Source organism: Ascaphus truei, chromosome 4 (assembly GCF_040206685.1).
Source record: "Ascaphus truei isolate aAscTru1 chromosome 4, aAscTru1.hap1, whole genome shotgun sequence".
Classification (NCBI taxonomy): Eukaryota; Metazoa; Chordata; class Amphibia; order Anura; family Ascaphidae; genus Ascaphus; species Ascaphus truei.
Window position 1 is genome coordinate 24,463,372 of NC_134486.1, and position 16,196 is coordinate 24,479,567.

Genomic DNA, 16,196 nt, shown 5'->3' on the forward strand with positions numbered 1-16,196 from the left:
CAGACACAGATCACACATCCAGTAATATTAAAATTTCTTCAACAAATTCTCAATTCCTCCTTAAACTACTTATTTCTCCATCTAAAGAGCTTATTGTATAAGCCCTGAAGCGGATCGACCCAAGTCCCATTGACTTGAAAGAAAGTTTTGATCGGCCACTTCAGGGCATGTTGTATAAGCCCCATAGCCTTCCAAATGAAATTGATTAGTTTCCATAATCCTTCGTTGCTCTACAGGTGTATCTATTGTCAGATCGACTTAAATTACACTAATTTACATACCCACTCGAGATTGTATTGTATGTCTTTATTTATATAGCGCCATTAATGTAAATACTGTAGCGCTTCACAGCAGTAATATACGTGACAATCATATAAATAACAAATAATATAAATAACACATAAAGGGGAGAAGGGCTTCAGACATAAAAGTAACATTTAGGAAAAGGTGTCCCTGCTCCAAAGAGCTTACAATCGAATTTCTTGCTAGGAAGAACATACAGAGACAGTAGGAAGGTATTCTGGTAAGTGCATCTGCAATGGCCAAGGTTAATGAATGAGGTGTTAATTATCAGCCATTAAGCTACTCGTATGCTTCCTTAAGCAGGTGTGTTTTGAGGTGGGTCTTAAATGTGGATAGAGAGGGTGCTAGTCGGATATTGAGGGGATGGGCATTCCAGAGGTGTGGGGCAGTCAGTGAAAAGGGTTTAAGGTGGGAGAGGGCTTTAGATACAAAAGGGGTAGAGAGAAGACATCCTTGAGCAGAACGTAAGAGTCAGGATGGTGTATAGCGAGAAATTAGGTCTGAGATGTAAGGAGGGGTAGAAGAGTGTAAAGCTTTAAAAGTGAGGAGGAGAATTGAGCGTGTGATATGGGATTTGATAGCCAGGAGAGGGATATCAGCAGGGGAGACGCTGAGACAGATTTCAGAAATAGTAGAGTGATTCTGGCAGCAGCATTTAAGATAGATTGTAGAGGAGACAGGTGAGAGGCAGGAAGGCCAGACAGCAGGAGGTTACAGTAGTCAAGACGGGAGAGAATGAGGGTCTGTGTCAGAGTTTTTGCAGTCGAGCAACAGAGAAAAGGGCGTATCTTGTTAATATTGTGGAGGAAAAAACAACAGTTTTTTGCTACCTTTTGAATGTGAGAAGATAATGTGAGAGAGGAGTCGAGTGTGACCCCTAGGCAGCGTGCTTGGGCTACTGGGTGAATGATAGTACTTCCAACAGTAATGTGGAAGGAGAAAATAGTGCCAGGTTTGGGAGGAAGTATGAGGAGCTCTGTTTATGCCATGTTAAGTTTAAGTCGGCGGAGGGCCATCCAGGATGATACAGCCGAGAGACATTCAGAAACTTTAGTCTATACAGCAGGTGTAAGGTCAGGGGTAGAAAAGTTAATTTGTGTGTCATCAGCATAGAGGTGATTTTTGAACCCAAGAGATGTGATTAGGTCACCTAGAGAGAGTGTGTAAAGAGAAAAGAGAAGGGGTCCCAAGACAGAGCCCTGGGGTACCTTCACAGTGAGATAGCAAAAGAGACACTGAAAGTACAATGGGAGAGGTAAGAGGAGATCCAGGATAGAGCTTTGGTATGAATGTCAAGAGTATGGAAAATGTGAAGGAGAAGAGGGTGGTCCACAGTATCAAATGCTGCAGAGAGGTCCAGTAATATGAGCAGAGTGTAATGACCTCTGTCTCTGGCAGCATGGAGGTCATTAGTTATTTTAGTGAGAGCTGTTTCAGTGGAGTGAGCAGTGCGGAAGCCAGATTGTAGAGATTAATCTTCTTTTCCACAGCTCTTCTAGAGCAAAGACTAACATGACACCTCATCAGAAGTCATACTTGTAATACTTTTAGTGTTTTTCTCGGTTGCTACTGCTCTTCACTGATCCCAGAAAACACATTGAAGTATCGAATAAGCTCACAACCAGCTCTCCATCATGTGAATGCTTCACCCATTCCTCCTATCTTTATTATATGCTTGCAACTTATCTTCAGGTTTCAGTTGATCCATAACTCTTGGGCCACAACTAGGTCCTTATTTCCTTTTTGTATCCACTTCTTCCGTTTATTTTTTATAATCCAAAATATATACATATAATGTCTACAATGCTTTCTCAAACTATACGCGCAGTTTCTTTTAATTATCGTTACTTCTGCTGAATAGATTATACAATGACAAATACTTAAATAAGAAAAAACAAACAATCAAATATTAAAGGAAACCTGCTTTAGGCAAAACTAAAGCATGACAATATTTTAGAGGCACGACCCCAGAACTTGTGAGCAACTCTAGTTTTACTGTATGCAGTTATTCTCTATCCAGTGTGTATGTCTGTATGTATATCTTTATTTATTTATACAGCGCCATTAATGTACACAACGCTTCACAGCAGTAATACACGTGACATAATAATATCAAATAACAAATAACACATAATGGGAATAAGTGCTTCGTGGATACAAGTAACATTAAGAAAAGGCGTCCCTGCCCTGAAGAGCTTACACTCTAAAGCCACCATCTACAGTTTTCCTACCTGCAGCTCCCGATTTTCCATTCAGTCCAGGTATAGAATGATCATTCTCTAGCATTTCTGGGTGAACGATGGTTGCCTTGGCCCTGTAGGCTCTTCCACCCCCTCCTGCAGCTACCAGTAATGGGACAGGTTCTCCATTCTCCATCTACTAGGATTCATGTGGACAATGACATGTGGACAATAAAATATAGGGAAGTCATAAGCAACGAGCTGTAATGATTGCACGCAGAGACCACGATCACAGAGATGGACATTGACCGCATTATTCCATTGCATTCTCCAGTAACCGAGAGCATGCAGTGAATAAAGGAATGGGAAGCGGACAACTAAAAGAAGGTAAACGAGAAGAGAAGCCAACACCAATATAATGTATCACTTAATCCAGGGGTGCTCAACTCCAGTCCTCAAGACCTTCCCAACAGGTCAGGTTTAAAGGATACCCCAGCTCAGCACAGGTAGCTCTTTGACTGAGTCACCTGTGCTTAAGCTGGGCTAGCCTTAAAAGCTGGCCTGTTGGGGGGTCTTGAGGAATGGAGTTGAGCACCACTGAATAATCGTTTACTGATCAAAGTCCCCCTCTGTCGATGGCAATTTGAGCTGCTTCATGTTTTATGCCTGTGCCTCCGCCCGCCGCGCCGTATTCTGAATCCGAGGTGAGTGGAAAAACTTTGCTGGGAAGCAGAATTTCCGTATTTGTGGAAGGCCGTAAGCTCTATTTCCTACGCTTGCATTCATTATGCATTACAGATTGTGGTACAGTGAAGCCAGCAAAATACATAATTTCAGTACAATCTTCAATCATCATCTTGGTGCAGTAATAGTAATCCTCAATGATAGTGTTGAGAATGCACATTGAATGCAACCTATATTTCCATAAAACCTGCCTATGAACCGAGCGAATGACTTGTACTTGCTGAAATAAGTTTCATTGTGCTAAATAAGTCTATTTTATTAAACAGCTGAGGACTGTAGCATTCCTGTTACTGGTGAGCATGTGTCAGAAACATACATTTTTTTGTACGATATCCTACAGGCAGATGCTGCAAATTACATTGAATTGGACACTCAGAGACTGAGAGAGACATCAATTAAGCAACAAACAATAATTAAAAGCAATATTTCTATTATGTTACTGTAGTGTATGTGTACAACGCAGCCAGTTTTCAAAGGTAAAGCTACCATTAAAACGTATAGAATATTGAATGTTTTAAGTTCCCATTTAGATTTTCCAGTTGCCTCCAAATAAATGTAATATATAGGGAGCGTTTGGTGAACTGTTGCCTTTGTGTGGGTTTAAATGAGTCTATATATGTTTTATGTAAATCAGAAAGAAAAGGGGGGGGGAAAAATGAAATACTTCACCTTAAATACATATGTTGCACCTCCACCTCCTCCGCCTCCTCCTGCCCATTCATTTACACTCCCATTAATCCGGATTTCTTCTTCAATCTCATTATTTTCCCCAATGCAAACCAGTTGCAGAACAGAGTTAGCCTGCAGAGAGAAAATATCATTTCTGCTACTGTGTTGTATCTCAAGTTGAATCATATAGCAGCAATATTCCCTAGCGGATGTCTTTTCTATAATACATATTGTACACTGCGAGTATCCCGGTGCATGATACTGTCACACTGGTTATTCTTCGACAGATATCAACATATTTGGTGGATTTGTTCTGACTCAAGCTGGCCATCAGCCGCATGCATGTTTGCAAGTCAATTGACAGTGGTGGTCACATCACTGGATGTACCTGGTGATTGGAAGTCCTATTCACTGCTCAGGGCTCATCCAATAACATTTATCATTATGTAAGATTAAGAATAACCACAAGAGTCGTTAAAAAACAGAAGCATGTCTGGATTTACAGTATGTAGATGATGACACAAATACTGTATATATGGAGAACAATGTAATCCGTATCTAAGCACAATCCACAAGTAGGAATTTTAAGCAAGTTGTCCTAAATTGGACGTGAAACTGTAACCATTGATTAAACGGAAAAATCAGCCGGAAAAAAACGTCTTCTTCTGTATGTTTTGGGGGTATTTTGATCTTAATTGACTATTTTGTCCTTTAGCATCACCTTCAAATGAAAATACCTGTTTATTCTGTCAAATGTCACCAATTGCTTTGTTTAACCCCAAATGGGGAAGTTTAAGGGTTTATGAAAAAAAAATGAAGGAAAATATTACTAAAATAGATACCACCATATCATACGGGCATCCAGTTCCTGCTCTCCAAACTACACTGTACTTATTTTACTTTCTCCAGGGCAAAAAGCATTAGCACCCTTCACATGTTATATTCCGGTACATTACCCTACTCTTAATGACTCTAAAAGACATTTTAAAGTCAAAGCAACTAGTGCAGAAGCTCGGTAATTACTGTAGCCCCCTCAATTCCTACTGGCAACAATTCTGTGAATACTACTGGAGGGAATTTAGTGTAACAGAACAGTAAAAATGTGTCATACAAACAAGCATTTGTATTAAAAATATGCAGAGACTGCAAACTTCTCTCTGACAGCTGACACTGTATATTGAAAAAAATACACGTTATTAAAATTGCTAAATTATGCTAATCCTTAAGAAGTACATAACTCAATTCTTACCTCCCTATGTGGATGATCATATTACTGCATCTACACAAATTGGAAGTTTTATTCATAATCGGTAACCTTTGAATAAGTCCTGAAAGTAATTATATATGTTGAAAAGAAAATTAATGGACAGAAAAAAAAAGCTCTACTTTATTGAACCCTTCATTCTAATTGAGTTTTAAAGCTTGAATGCAGAGCGACTTTGTAATACAATGATGAAGAGTACTGAACCTCAGGAACACAGAAATTACAATTATATTTATAAAAGCCCGTCCTTATCGAAAGGTATGCTGTACAGCTACTGATTGCACTCCAATTAAGTAGCTACATTCGTATGCAATAGTATTAGTATTAACAGCCAATAGATCCGTAGGAGAACTACACGTTGCAAATGAACATGCTACTTTTATTATGGGACGCAGAATTTCCTTGATTAAGGATGAAATTGAATATGAAATGCCAGTTCGAAAAAATATTTTGGAGAAAAGTTTGGGGACTGTACATAGGGTTGCCAGGTGTCTTCTCCAAAAATACTGGACTCAATGGTGAAAGGTGCGTCAGGACACTATGTCCAGGGAGGAAAATACCGGACACATCCATGTCCAGTATTACAGTACCTCTCATTTTTTACTGGACAGAGTATCCAAATACAGGACAGTCCAGTCCAATACCGGACACCTGGCAACCCTAACTGTATAGTGTCATTACAACTTGTATTAAAATTGGAATAATTGGTGTCCTATTTGCAGTAGCCACGATCAGACTGCGACATAACTTTCCAAAACAGGTGAGGGGGGTTAGATGAAGATGTACTGCTGAACAGCAATGTGTGTGTAAATGTTTCACCCTGGAGAAGGCTTCTAAGGAAATGTTACTGTCCCTTTTGGGCACAGTATTAAAACGAAGGCCAAGATTAACAAAAGTAAACTCGTATGAATGGGAGTAAAGGGGTGCTAAAGTTTAGCACCCTTTATGGACCTGGGCCTCAAGGAGTTGTATATGTTGAACATCCCACAATATGGACGTAGGCCCCAACATAGTGAGAAGTCAGGTAACACACAGTTAACAATGCAATCATTTCCTTTACTTTTATCATTAAGTGGCAGTGCCACGGAGCCCCGTTAGTGACTTAACGAGATGTAAACCTCAGCAAAGATCATCAGCACAGATCCCTAAAGATGCTTTGTGCTGGCTTCCAGCAAAGATGGCCTGTCGTTAACTTTAATTGCGGTTAGTACGAATGGTACGCAAATGAGGTGTGGACCACCTCAATGCATGTCCTAGCAGACGTTAAAATTAGCATAGGCCTTAATGCGTTGTTATTTTAGGTCATGGTTATACCTGGTGTTAGGTGTTTCCAGCACCTAACGCCGAGTCGCTGACATTTTTTGGCCTTATCCAGGGCTCTGAATTTGGCCACTTTGGCTTCCTATATTGCCTTAGCAGAAGGGAGTACCATGGACCAGGCAAAAAAAAATGTAGCCAAGACCTGCATATTAACCCTTTGGAAGCCATAGTGGTCATGAAGTCATTGTCAGGGTTCGAAATAGTATCCACGTGGGGGAGAGTCTGTAGTAATGGATCAATAGGCATCTCGTTGGTCCGGATGCGTGGTGCAATGTAGGCAGAGAGATCGTGAAGGAGCAGGTAGATGGGGTAGTTAGATGATCAAAGGTCAGGACAGGCGGTAAACAGAAGAGTAGTCGATCAAGCCAAAGGACAGAGCAGGGAGCAAACAGCAGAATAACTAAGAGGTTAATACAAATACCCTAACTACCTTACTACCCATTGTATGTCATAGCGGTACAACCGCTGTGATATACTAGGAGTCAACCACCCCTTAATCCCATCGGGCCAAAAAGTTCTACCTGTGACTCATCTGTCCAGTGAACATTGTTCCAGAAGTCTTGCAAATCATATATGCGCTCTTTGGCAAACTTCAGACGGGCAGCAAAGTTATTTTTAGAGAGCAGTGGTTTCCTCCTGGCTATCCTTCCATGAACACAATTCTTGTTCAGTCTTTTTCTTATAGTTGAGTCATTAACACTTGCATTAGCCAAGGCGAGAGTGGCCTGCAGACCCTTGGATGTTACTCTGGGCATCTTTGTGACTTCATGGATGATTTGCTGGTTTATTCTTGGAGAGTTTTGGTAGGACGACCAGTCCTGGGTAGAGTGACTGTGGTCTTGTTCATCCTCCTTTTGTCTGACAGTGGATTTGTAGGGCCCAAAAGCCTTAGAAATTGATTTGTAATCATTTCTAGACAGAAGAGCATGAATAACTGATATTCTGAGAACCTCAGAGATTTCCTTTGATCGTGACATGACGTGTTTCCACACACTTGTATGGTGAAGCCCAAACTCACAAAGTTTCTGATCTTTATATAGGGTGGGGCCTTCAAAACTCACACCTGAAGATACACCTGATTATAATTATCTCCTTTAATTTAGCGAAAAAACCCTGGTTTCACTTCTTTTGCACATACTATACCCTGATTCTTAATTACTCATTGTTTGTCTAATTCATACATCATTTTGTTTCAAAAGACATGGAATTGGTTAATATAAACCCTATTGGATATATGGAATTTCCGTAATTATCATTGGGGTTCAAAAACTTTTTCTCACCACTGTATTTGTAATACAGCTCAACCCCGTTATAGCGCGATCCACTACAATGCGAATCAGCTTATAACGCTGTCGGAACATGGCTCCCGATTTTAAAACTTCAATTTTGCAGCGCGAGGACTTACCGGCATCTAGATCTCTCTCTTCACTTCATAGGAGCCCACGTGCTCTCCTCTCTGCAGCTCTGCAGCTGTCCACGTGCTCTCCTCGCTTTCCTCCCTGCAGCTGTCATGTGCGGCGTCAATTTTTGCCAGCTGCAGAGAGAAGAGCACGTGGACACAGCCCTATGAAGTGAGGAGAGAGGAGAGAGCTGACATCTGCAAAGAGGAGAGAGATCTAGATGCCGGTGAGATTTTAACGCGATCCCGGTTATAACGCGGTCTCGGGTTTGTGGACCCCATGAACCGCGTTATAATGGGGTTCAGCTGTATATGCACATACAGTATACACAAACAAAACAATTTACCTTTTACCAAAGGTCCGATGGCCAAAATCCATAAAATGGTAAAATCACGAAACCAGCAAAAATAAAATGAATCCACGCGCCCGATGGCAAAAATAAACAAAAAAATTCCCAAGACAAAGCAAAAAGCCAAATGAATCCAAGGCTGATGGCCTACTGTATTTGTAATTTGAGGCCATGCGTGTCCTGGTGACAATGGACCTTTAGCTTCACCGATGTCCTCGATCCTCCGTTGATTGAAGATTCTTCATCTGTAAGTATATCTTTTAACATTTTCTTTCTTCATCTATTGCTTTAGACATCTTCTTTCTTCAGAAACCAGACGTGGCCTCTGCTTCAAGTTCCAGTCTTTTGTGAGAGCCCTGGCCTTTTATAGTGGGAAAAGGGCTGTCGCAAAATACTGGTAATAGCATCACCTGGCATAGCAACCATGTGATTGCGGCCTTTAATGTTGACATAACAGATTTTGCCAGACAGTCATTTGGCCAAATTAATTAAAGAGACACAATCTCCTAAATCCCTCCCAGGTAAAGGTATTTAGGAGATTCTGCCCCTTTAACTAACTTGTGATGTCATGGGCACCGACCGGTGTGGCCATGTACTGATCCTCTGAGGAAGCCACCACTGTAGTGATAAGCATAGGACTACGGAATCGAGTGAGCAGAGTTTCTGGAGGGAAAGCACGGAGACGGACTACGGAAGTGACGTCACTTCAAGCCCGCCGAGGTCTGCTCCAACCCGATGGAAGTACCTCTGAGAAAGATCTGAGGTGGTGAGGAGTCTGTAACACCACTATTCTCCAATACTGGAGCTGTGCTGAAGCCCCTTGATCTGCCATTTCTATGCTCATTATCCACAGATGTCTGTGAGTGTGTTTAATAATATATTGTGACATACTGTAGTCTCAGAAATTAGGCAGCTTTCTGTCTGGTTTGGGTGCAGACATAATGGAAAAGGATCCATCCCACAGCTTCACGTTTACCGAGGCTGGTGGATGGAAAGTCCAGACCAGAGTTTATAGTGGTTCTGGTTTCCCCTCACCTGCTCACCTAATTGCAGGAACAGGTATTTATGGCAGATAGGTTTGCTGTTTCAGTCTCTCTCCTAGAGCCTGGCGGCTGTGGGTATGTTGCTCCCCTGTATCCAGTTTGGGGAGGATGCCCCCTTCATGTGTTGCAGTATTGTAAGGATTGTAGAGAATCTATTGGGACGCTGTCCCCATCTATCAGATAAGAAATCAATGTCTATGTCTGTGCCTAAAGACTGTCGATATTATTAAGCATACAGTAACCCTAAACAGGAGTGTGTTGTTAAAACTGGGAACCAGGTTAGTTGGTCTGTGACAAGTAGAGAGGCTTATGCTGCTGAATAGTTAGTTTCCCTAAAAGGGATAGGCTTTACTTTTATGATTTTGTTTTCTTAAAGTGACAGGCTGTATGAAATATTGTGTCACTGATATAAGAACAAACTGCTGAAGGTTAGTGGCTGAGTGCCTCCAATATATACCTGTTAAAGCCGCAGTCCCTTAGTGGGATGAAATAAAGCAGACAGAAGCCTGAGTTAAGCAATACAATGCTTCGTATTATCCTATTGTCTCATTTATAATCCTAGAGGACAGTGTCGCGAAGAGCCTGGGCAAACGGCAGCGCTAAACAAAGGGAGCCGTTTGCCACTATATATATATATATATATATACTATCCAAATGCTTGAAGCCTGATTACACTTGTGAGTGCATTGGTTACCACTTTATATCACTTTTATTCACTGGAGAACATGTTACACTATATTGTGTCTTTTTTCTTCTTTATATGCTCTGTGAGGTTTTGCCCTTTGGTCTGATTTGGATATTTTTACTTGTATAAGTATTTGTAAATCCAGGAGAGACTGTTCTTGAAAGTGTCCCCTAAACATAGTATTAATAGCGCTGTGATAAATCTAAAGCCTCATCTCTACATGTCAGACGTTTGTATCGTATGTCGTAAGGTTAGAGAATCTGAAACTCTGAGAAACATTATCCACCTGGAACTAGAATAACAAAGACATCTTCTCTCTGTGCCACAATTCTTCTCACTGCATGTTTTTGTACTGCTGCCAAAAGAACATACGAACGAGTCGAGGAGAACATACAAACATGTCTAGGAGAACATACAAACGAGTCTAGGAGAACATACAAACAATCTAGAACGAGCTAATGTCGTGATTGCATAGAGGACATTAACTTAGAATGACTACTGTATTTCATTTGACCAAATTTCAATATATTGATGAAAAAAACCCAGACTCTTATTAGTATATTCTCTTACACGAGGGCAGGCATCTTCTCCCTGCTGTCCAACCAATATGTGAAGGATGTCATCCTTTTGAAGCTTAAATATCCCCAGGATGGAGGTACCATGAGCCCTTGAAGACGTTTTGCCCCCTTTCCCACCAGCTGCTCCATAACCTGAAATCCTAAAATAATAAAGAAAGGCGGTTAACTTTTTTTCACCAATGATTAGGCAATAAAACAAAAAACAAAAAAAAACTGTGTGTAACCTAAGGCAGGACTTAAAATAACTCATCTTCCCTCTGATTCCAGCTCCCACCTGACAATCCGTTTATCTGAAGCGCTTAATCAGTTTGTGCCATGGATTTAGATCAGAGCAGAGACAACATGTTATGTGCAAACCAGGATATGTATTAGTCATCTTCAATTTTGAAGACCATTTTGGAGATAATTGTGATGCAATGTATTTCACAGCTTATCCTATAGGACTTCTCTACAACTAAGTTGATACAGGTATGTTGGTTTGAGAAACTGTCCCATTTGAAAGCTATAATGCAGATGCTATAAACATTAAGCGATATAGCACTTTTACTGATCTCGTTAGTGTTCAATATTATTTCTCAGAACTCCTATTTCACAGTACCCAGGGTCGCCGACAGATTTCCTGGGGCTCAGGATTATGGTTTTGACTGCCCCCCCCCCCTGTGTCAGCGGTCTTGCAAGCTTCCTCCTCTACCTCCCTCTCCCCCCATCACACTCATCTCTCCAGGCACCCTCTCTCTTCCTCTCTCCCTTACACCCCTCTCACTCCCCCTTCCTTTGCTATCACTCATTTACTTCCCTCTCAATCAATCCCTCTCCCTCCACACACTCCTTCCCTCCTCCCCCTTGGCCACACACAATTCCCCACAATGCCTACACAATCCCCCACTAAATACATACTTAGATTGTGACAGTAAGGGTAGATTTGGCTGTTTTGAATAAAGGTTACGCCTGCCATTTCCCCTACCTGTCAATAATATCATGTGTAGCCTTGTTCCAGCACCTCAGGGGTTAACTGTGTGTTCCGGGTGGAATGTTGCTAGTTTCATTTAACTCTTTTCATGTCATTCTTTTCATGTAACAGAACCAATGTTGAATTTAACCCACAAATCAGGGGGCCAAGTACCATTGGAGGCACCTGCCATTGACGCTCCATATGTGTATCCATGATGTTACCATGTGGTATTGAAGGTGTGGGGGGGGGGGGCGGTGGCCCCTGTTAATTCCAGTTTCAGGCATGAGTTCATTAGTTCTTTAGGTTCCTGGGTTCCTGTTGTGCATGTTAAGGGTTTCGTTAGCAGTTCCTTTTAGATACTGCGAGGGAGCAGATCAGGAGGTCCCCGCACCTAGACCTGTAGGGTGTTCCCCAGTTACCCCAGTTGGGGGAGTGTGTGTTTATGTGTTGGACAGTTGTGGGTACCATTTTCTAATAAATTCATTTTTATTAACTCTGTAGTTCTGTCTGGCGAGTTGATCCCTGGTGTATTTGTCCTGGTCTCCTGTGACACACACTACCCCGCCCAAATACATACGCTACCTCCCCAAATACTTACACTACTCCCCCAATTACATTCTTACACTACCTCTCCCAATACTTACACTACCCCGCCCAAATACATACTTACGCTACCTCCCCAAATACTTACACTACCCCCCCAATTACATTCTTACACTACCCTCCAAAATACATTCTTACCCTACCTCTCCCAATACATTCTTACACTACCCCCCCGAAATACATTCTTACCCTACCCCTCCCAATACATTCTTACCCTACCTCTCCCAATACATTCTTACACTACCCCCCCCGAAATACATTCTTACCCTACCTCTCCCAATACATTCTTACACTACCCCCCCGAAATACATTCTTACACTACCCCCCAAATACATCCTTACGCTACCCCCCAAATACATTCTTACACTTCTCCCCCAAATACATTCTTACACTATCCCCCAAATACATTCTTACACTTCCCCCCAAACACATTCTTACACTATCCCCCAAATACATTCTTACGCTACCCCCCAAATACATTCTTACACTACCCCCCAAATACATTCTTATACTTCCCCCCAAATACATTCTTATACTACCCCCCAAATACATTCTTACACTTCCCCCCGAAATACATTCTTACACTACCCACCAATACATTCTTACACTACCCCCCCAAATACATTCTTACACTTCCCCCCCGAAATACATTCTTACACTACCCCCAAATACATTCTTACACTTCCCCCAAATACATTCTTACACTACCCCCCAAATACATTCATACACTACCCCCCAAATACATTCTTACATTACCCCCAAATGCATTCTTACACTACTAGCCCAAATACGTTCTTACACTACCCCCCAAATACATTCTTACACTACCCCCCAAATGCATTCTTACACTACTAGCCCAAATACGTTCTTACACTATCCCCTGAAATACGTTCTTACACTATCCCCCAAAACATTCTTGCACCAGCCGCCCAAATACGTTCTTACACTACCCCCCCAGTAAGTTCTTACAGTACCACCCAATACATTCTTGCAATACCCCCCAATACATTCTTACAGTACCCCCCAAATACATTCTTACAGTACCCCCAGATACATTCTTACAGTACCCCCCAAATACAGTCTTACAGTACCCCCCAAATACATTCTTACAGTACCCTTTAATACATTCTTACAGTACCCCCCAAATACATTCTTACATTACCCCCAAATGCATTCTTACACTACTAGCCCAAATACGTTCTTACACTACCCCCCAAATACATTCTTACACTACCCCCCAAATGCATTCTTACACTACTAGCCCAAATACGTTCTTACACTATCCCCCCAAATACATTCTTACACTACCCCCCAAATACATTCTTACATTACCCCCCAAATGCATTCTTACACTACTAGCCCAAATACATTCATACACTACCCCCCAAATACATTCTTACATTACCCCCCAAATGCATTCTTACACTACTAGCCCAAATACGTTCTTACACTATCCCCCCAAATACGTTCTTACACTATCCCCCCAAATACATTCTTACACTACCCCCCAAATACATTCTTACATTACCCCCCAAATGCATTCTTACACTACTAGCCCAAATACATTCATACACTACCCCCCAAATACATTCTTACATTACCCCCCAAATGCATTCTTACACTACTAGCCCAAATACGTTCTTACACTATCCCCCCAAATACGTTCTTACACTATCCCCCCAAATACGTTCTTACACTATCCCCCCAAATACATTCTTACACTATCCCCCCAAATACATTCTTACATTACCCCCCAAATACATTCTTACACTATCCCCCAAATACGTTCTTACACTATCCCCCAAATACGTTCATACACTATCCCCCCAAATGCATTCTTACATACCCCCAAATACATTTTTACACTATCACCCCAAATACATTCTTACACTACCCCCCAAATACGTTCTTACACTATCCCCTGAAATACGTTCTTACACTATCCCCCAAAACATTCTTGCACCAGCCGCCCAAATACGTTCTTACACTACCCCCCCAGTAAGTTCTTACAGTACCACCCAATACATTCTTACAGTACCCCCCAAATACATTCTTACAGTACCCCCAGATACATTCTTACAGTACCCCCCAAATACAGTCTTACAGTACCCCCCAAATACATTCTTACAGTACCCTTTAATACATTCTTACAGTACCCCCAAATACATTCTTACATTACCCCCAAATGCATTCTTACACTACTAGCCCAAATACGTTCTTACACTACCCCCCAAATACATTCTTACACTACCCCCCAAATGCATTCTTACACTACTAGCCCAAATACGTTCTTACACTATCCCCCCAAATACATTCTTACACTACCCCCCAAATACATTCTTACATTACCCCCCAAATGCATTCTTACACTACTAGCCCAAATACATTCATACACTACCCCCCAAATACATTCTTACATTACCCCCCAAATGCATTCTTACACTACTAGCCCAAATACGTTCTTACACTATCCCCCCAAATACGTTCTTACACTATCCCCCCAAATACATTCTTACACTAACCCCCAAATACATTCTTACATTACCCCCCAAATGCATTCTTACACTACTAGCCCAAATACATTCATACACTACCCCCCAAATACATTCTTACATTACCCCCCAAATACATTCTTACACTATCCCCCAAATACGTTCTTACACTATCCCCCAAATACGTTCATACACTATCCCCCCAAATGCATTCTTACATACCCCCAAATACATTCTTACACTATCACCCCAAATACATTCTTACACTACCCCCCAAATACGTTCTTACACTATCCCCTGAAATACGTTCTTACACTATCCCCCAAAACATTCTTGCACCAGCCGCCCAAATACGTTCTTACACTACCCCCCCAGTAAGTTCTTACAGTACCACCCAATACATTCTTGCAATACCCCCCAATACATTCTTACAGTACCCCCCAAATACATTCTTACAGTACCCCCAGATACATTCTTACAGTACCCCCCAAATACAGTCTTACAGTACCCCCCAAATACATTCTTACAGTACCCTTTAATACATTCTTACAGTACCCCCCAAATACATTCTTACATTACCCCCAAATGCATTCTTACACTACTAGCCCAAATACGTTCTTACACTACCCCCCAAATACATTCTTACACTACCCCCCAAATGCATTCTTACACTACTAGCCCAAATACGTTCTTACACTATCCCCCCAAATACATTCTTACACTACCCCCCAAATACATTCTTACATTACCCCCCAAATGCATTCTTACACTACTAGCCCAAATACATTCATACACTACCCCCCAAATACATTCTTACATTACCCCCCAAATGCATTCTTACACTACTAGCCCAAATACGTTCTTACACTATCCCCCCAAATACGTTCTTACACTATCCCCCCAAATACATTCTTACACTACCCCCCAAATACATTCTTACATTACCCCCCAAATGCATTCTTACACTACTAGCCCAAATACATTCATACACTACCCCCCAAATACATTCTTACATTACCCCCCAAATGCATTCTTACACTACTAGCCCAAATACGTTCTTACACTATCCCCCCAAATACATTCTTACATTACCCCCCAAATACATTCTTACACTATCCCCCAAATACGTTCTTACACTATCCCCCAAATACGTTCATACACTATCCCCCCAAATGCATTCTTACATACCCCCAAATACATTCTTACACTATCACCCCAAATACGTTCTTACACTATCCCCTGAAATACGTTCTTACACTATCCCCCAAAACATTCTTGCACCAGCCGCCCAAATACGTTCTTACACTACCCCCCCAGTAAGTTCTTACAGTACCACCCAATACATTCTTGCAATACCCCCCAATACATTCTTACAGTACCCCCAAATACATTCTTACAGTACCCCCAGATACATTCTTACAGTACCCCCCAAATACAGTCTTACAGTACCCCCCAAAAACATTCTTACAGTACCCTTTAATACATTCTTACAGTACCCCCCAAATACATTCTTACAGTACCCCCCAAAATACATTCTTACAGTACCCCCCAAATACAGTCTTACAGTACCCCCCAAATACATTCTTACAGTACCCTTTAATACATTCTTACAGT

The 16,196-nt window shown here is 41.5% G+C and overlaps 1 protein-coding gene across 1 annotated transcript in view; it reads right to left on the minus strand.

Moving 5' to 3' along the window:
* Positions 1 to 16,196, minus strand: part of ALK (ALK receptor tyrosine kinase) — a 797,030-nt gene that overhangs the window by 85,966 nt on the left and 694,868 nt on the right. The window contains exons 13-15 of the mRNA XM_075595436.1: positions 10,528 to 10,675; positions 3,897 to 4,028; positions 2,535 to 2,679 (exon numbers count right to left, since the gene is read on the minus strand). Coding sequence (XP_075451551.1) covers positions 2,535 to 2,679; positions 3,897 to 4,028; positions 10,528 to 10,675 — 425 coding nt within the window. The remainder of the gene's footprint in view (positions 1 to 2,534; positions 2,680 to 3,896; positions 4,029 to 10,527; positions 10,676 to 16,196) is intronic.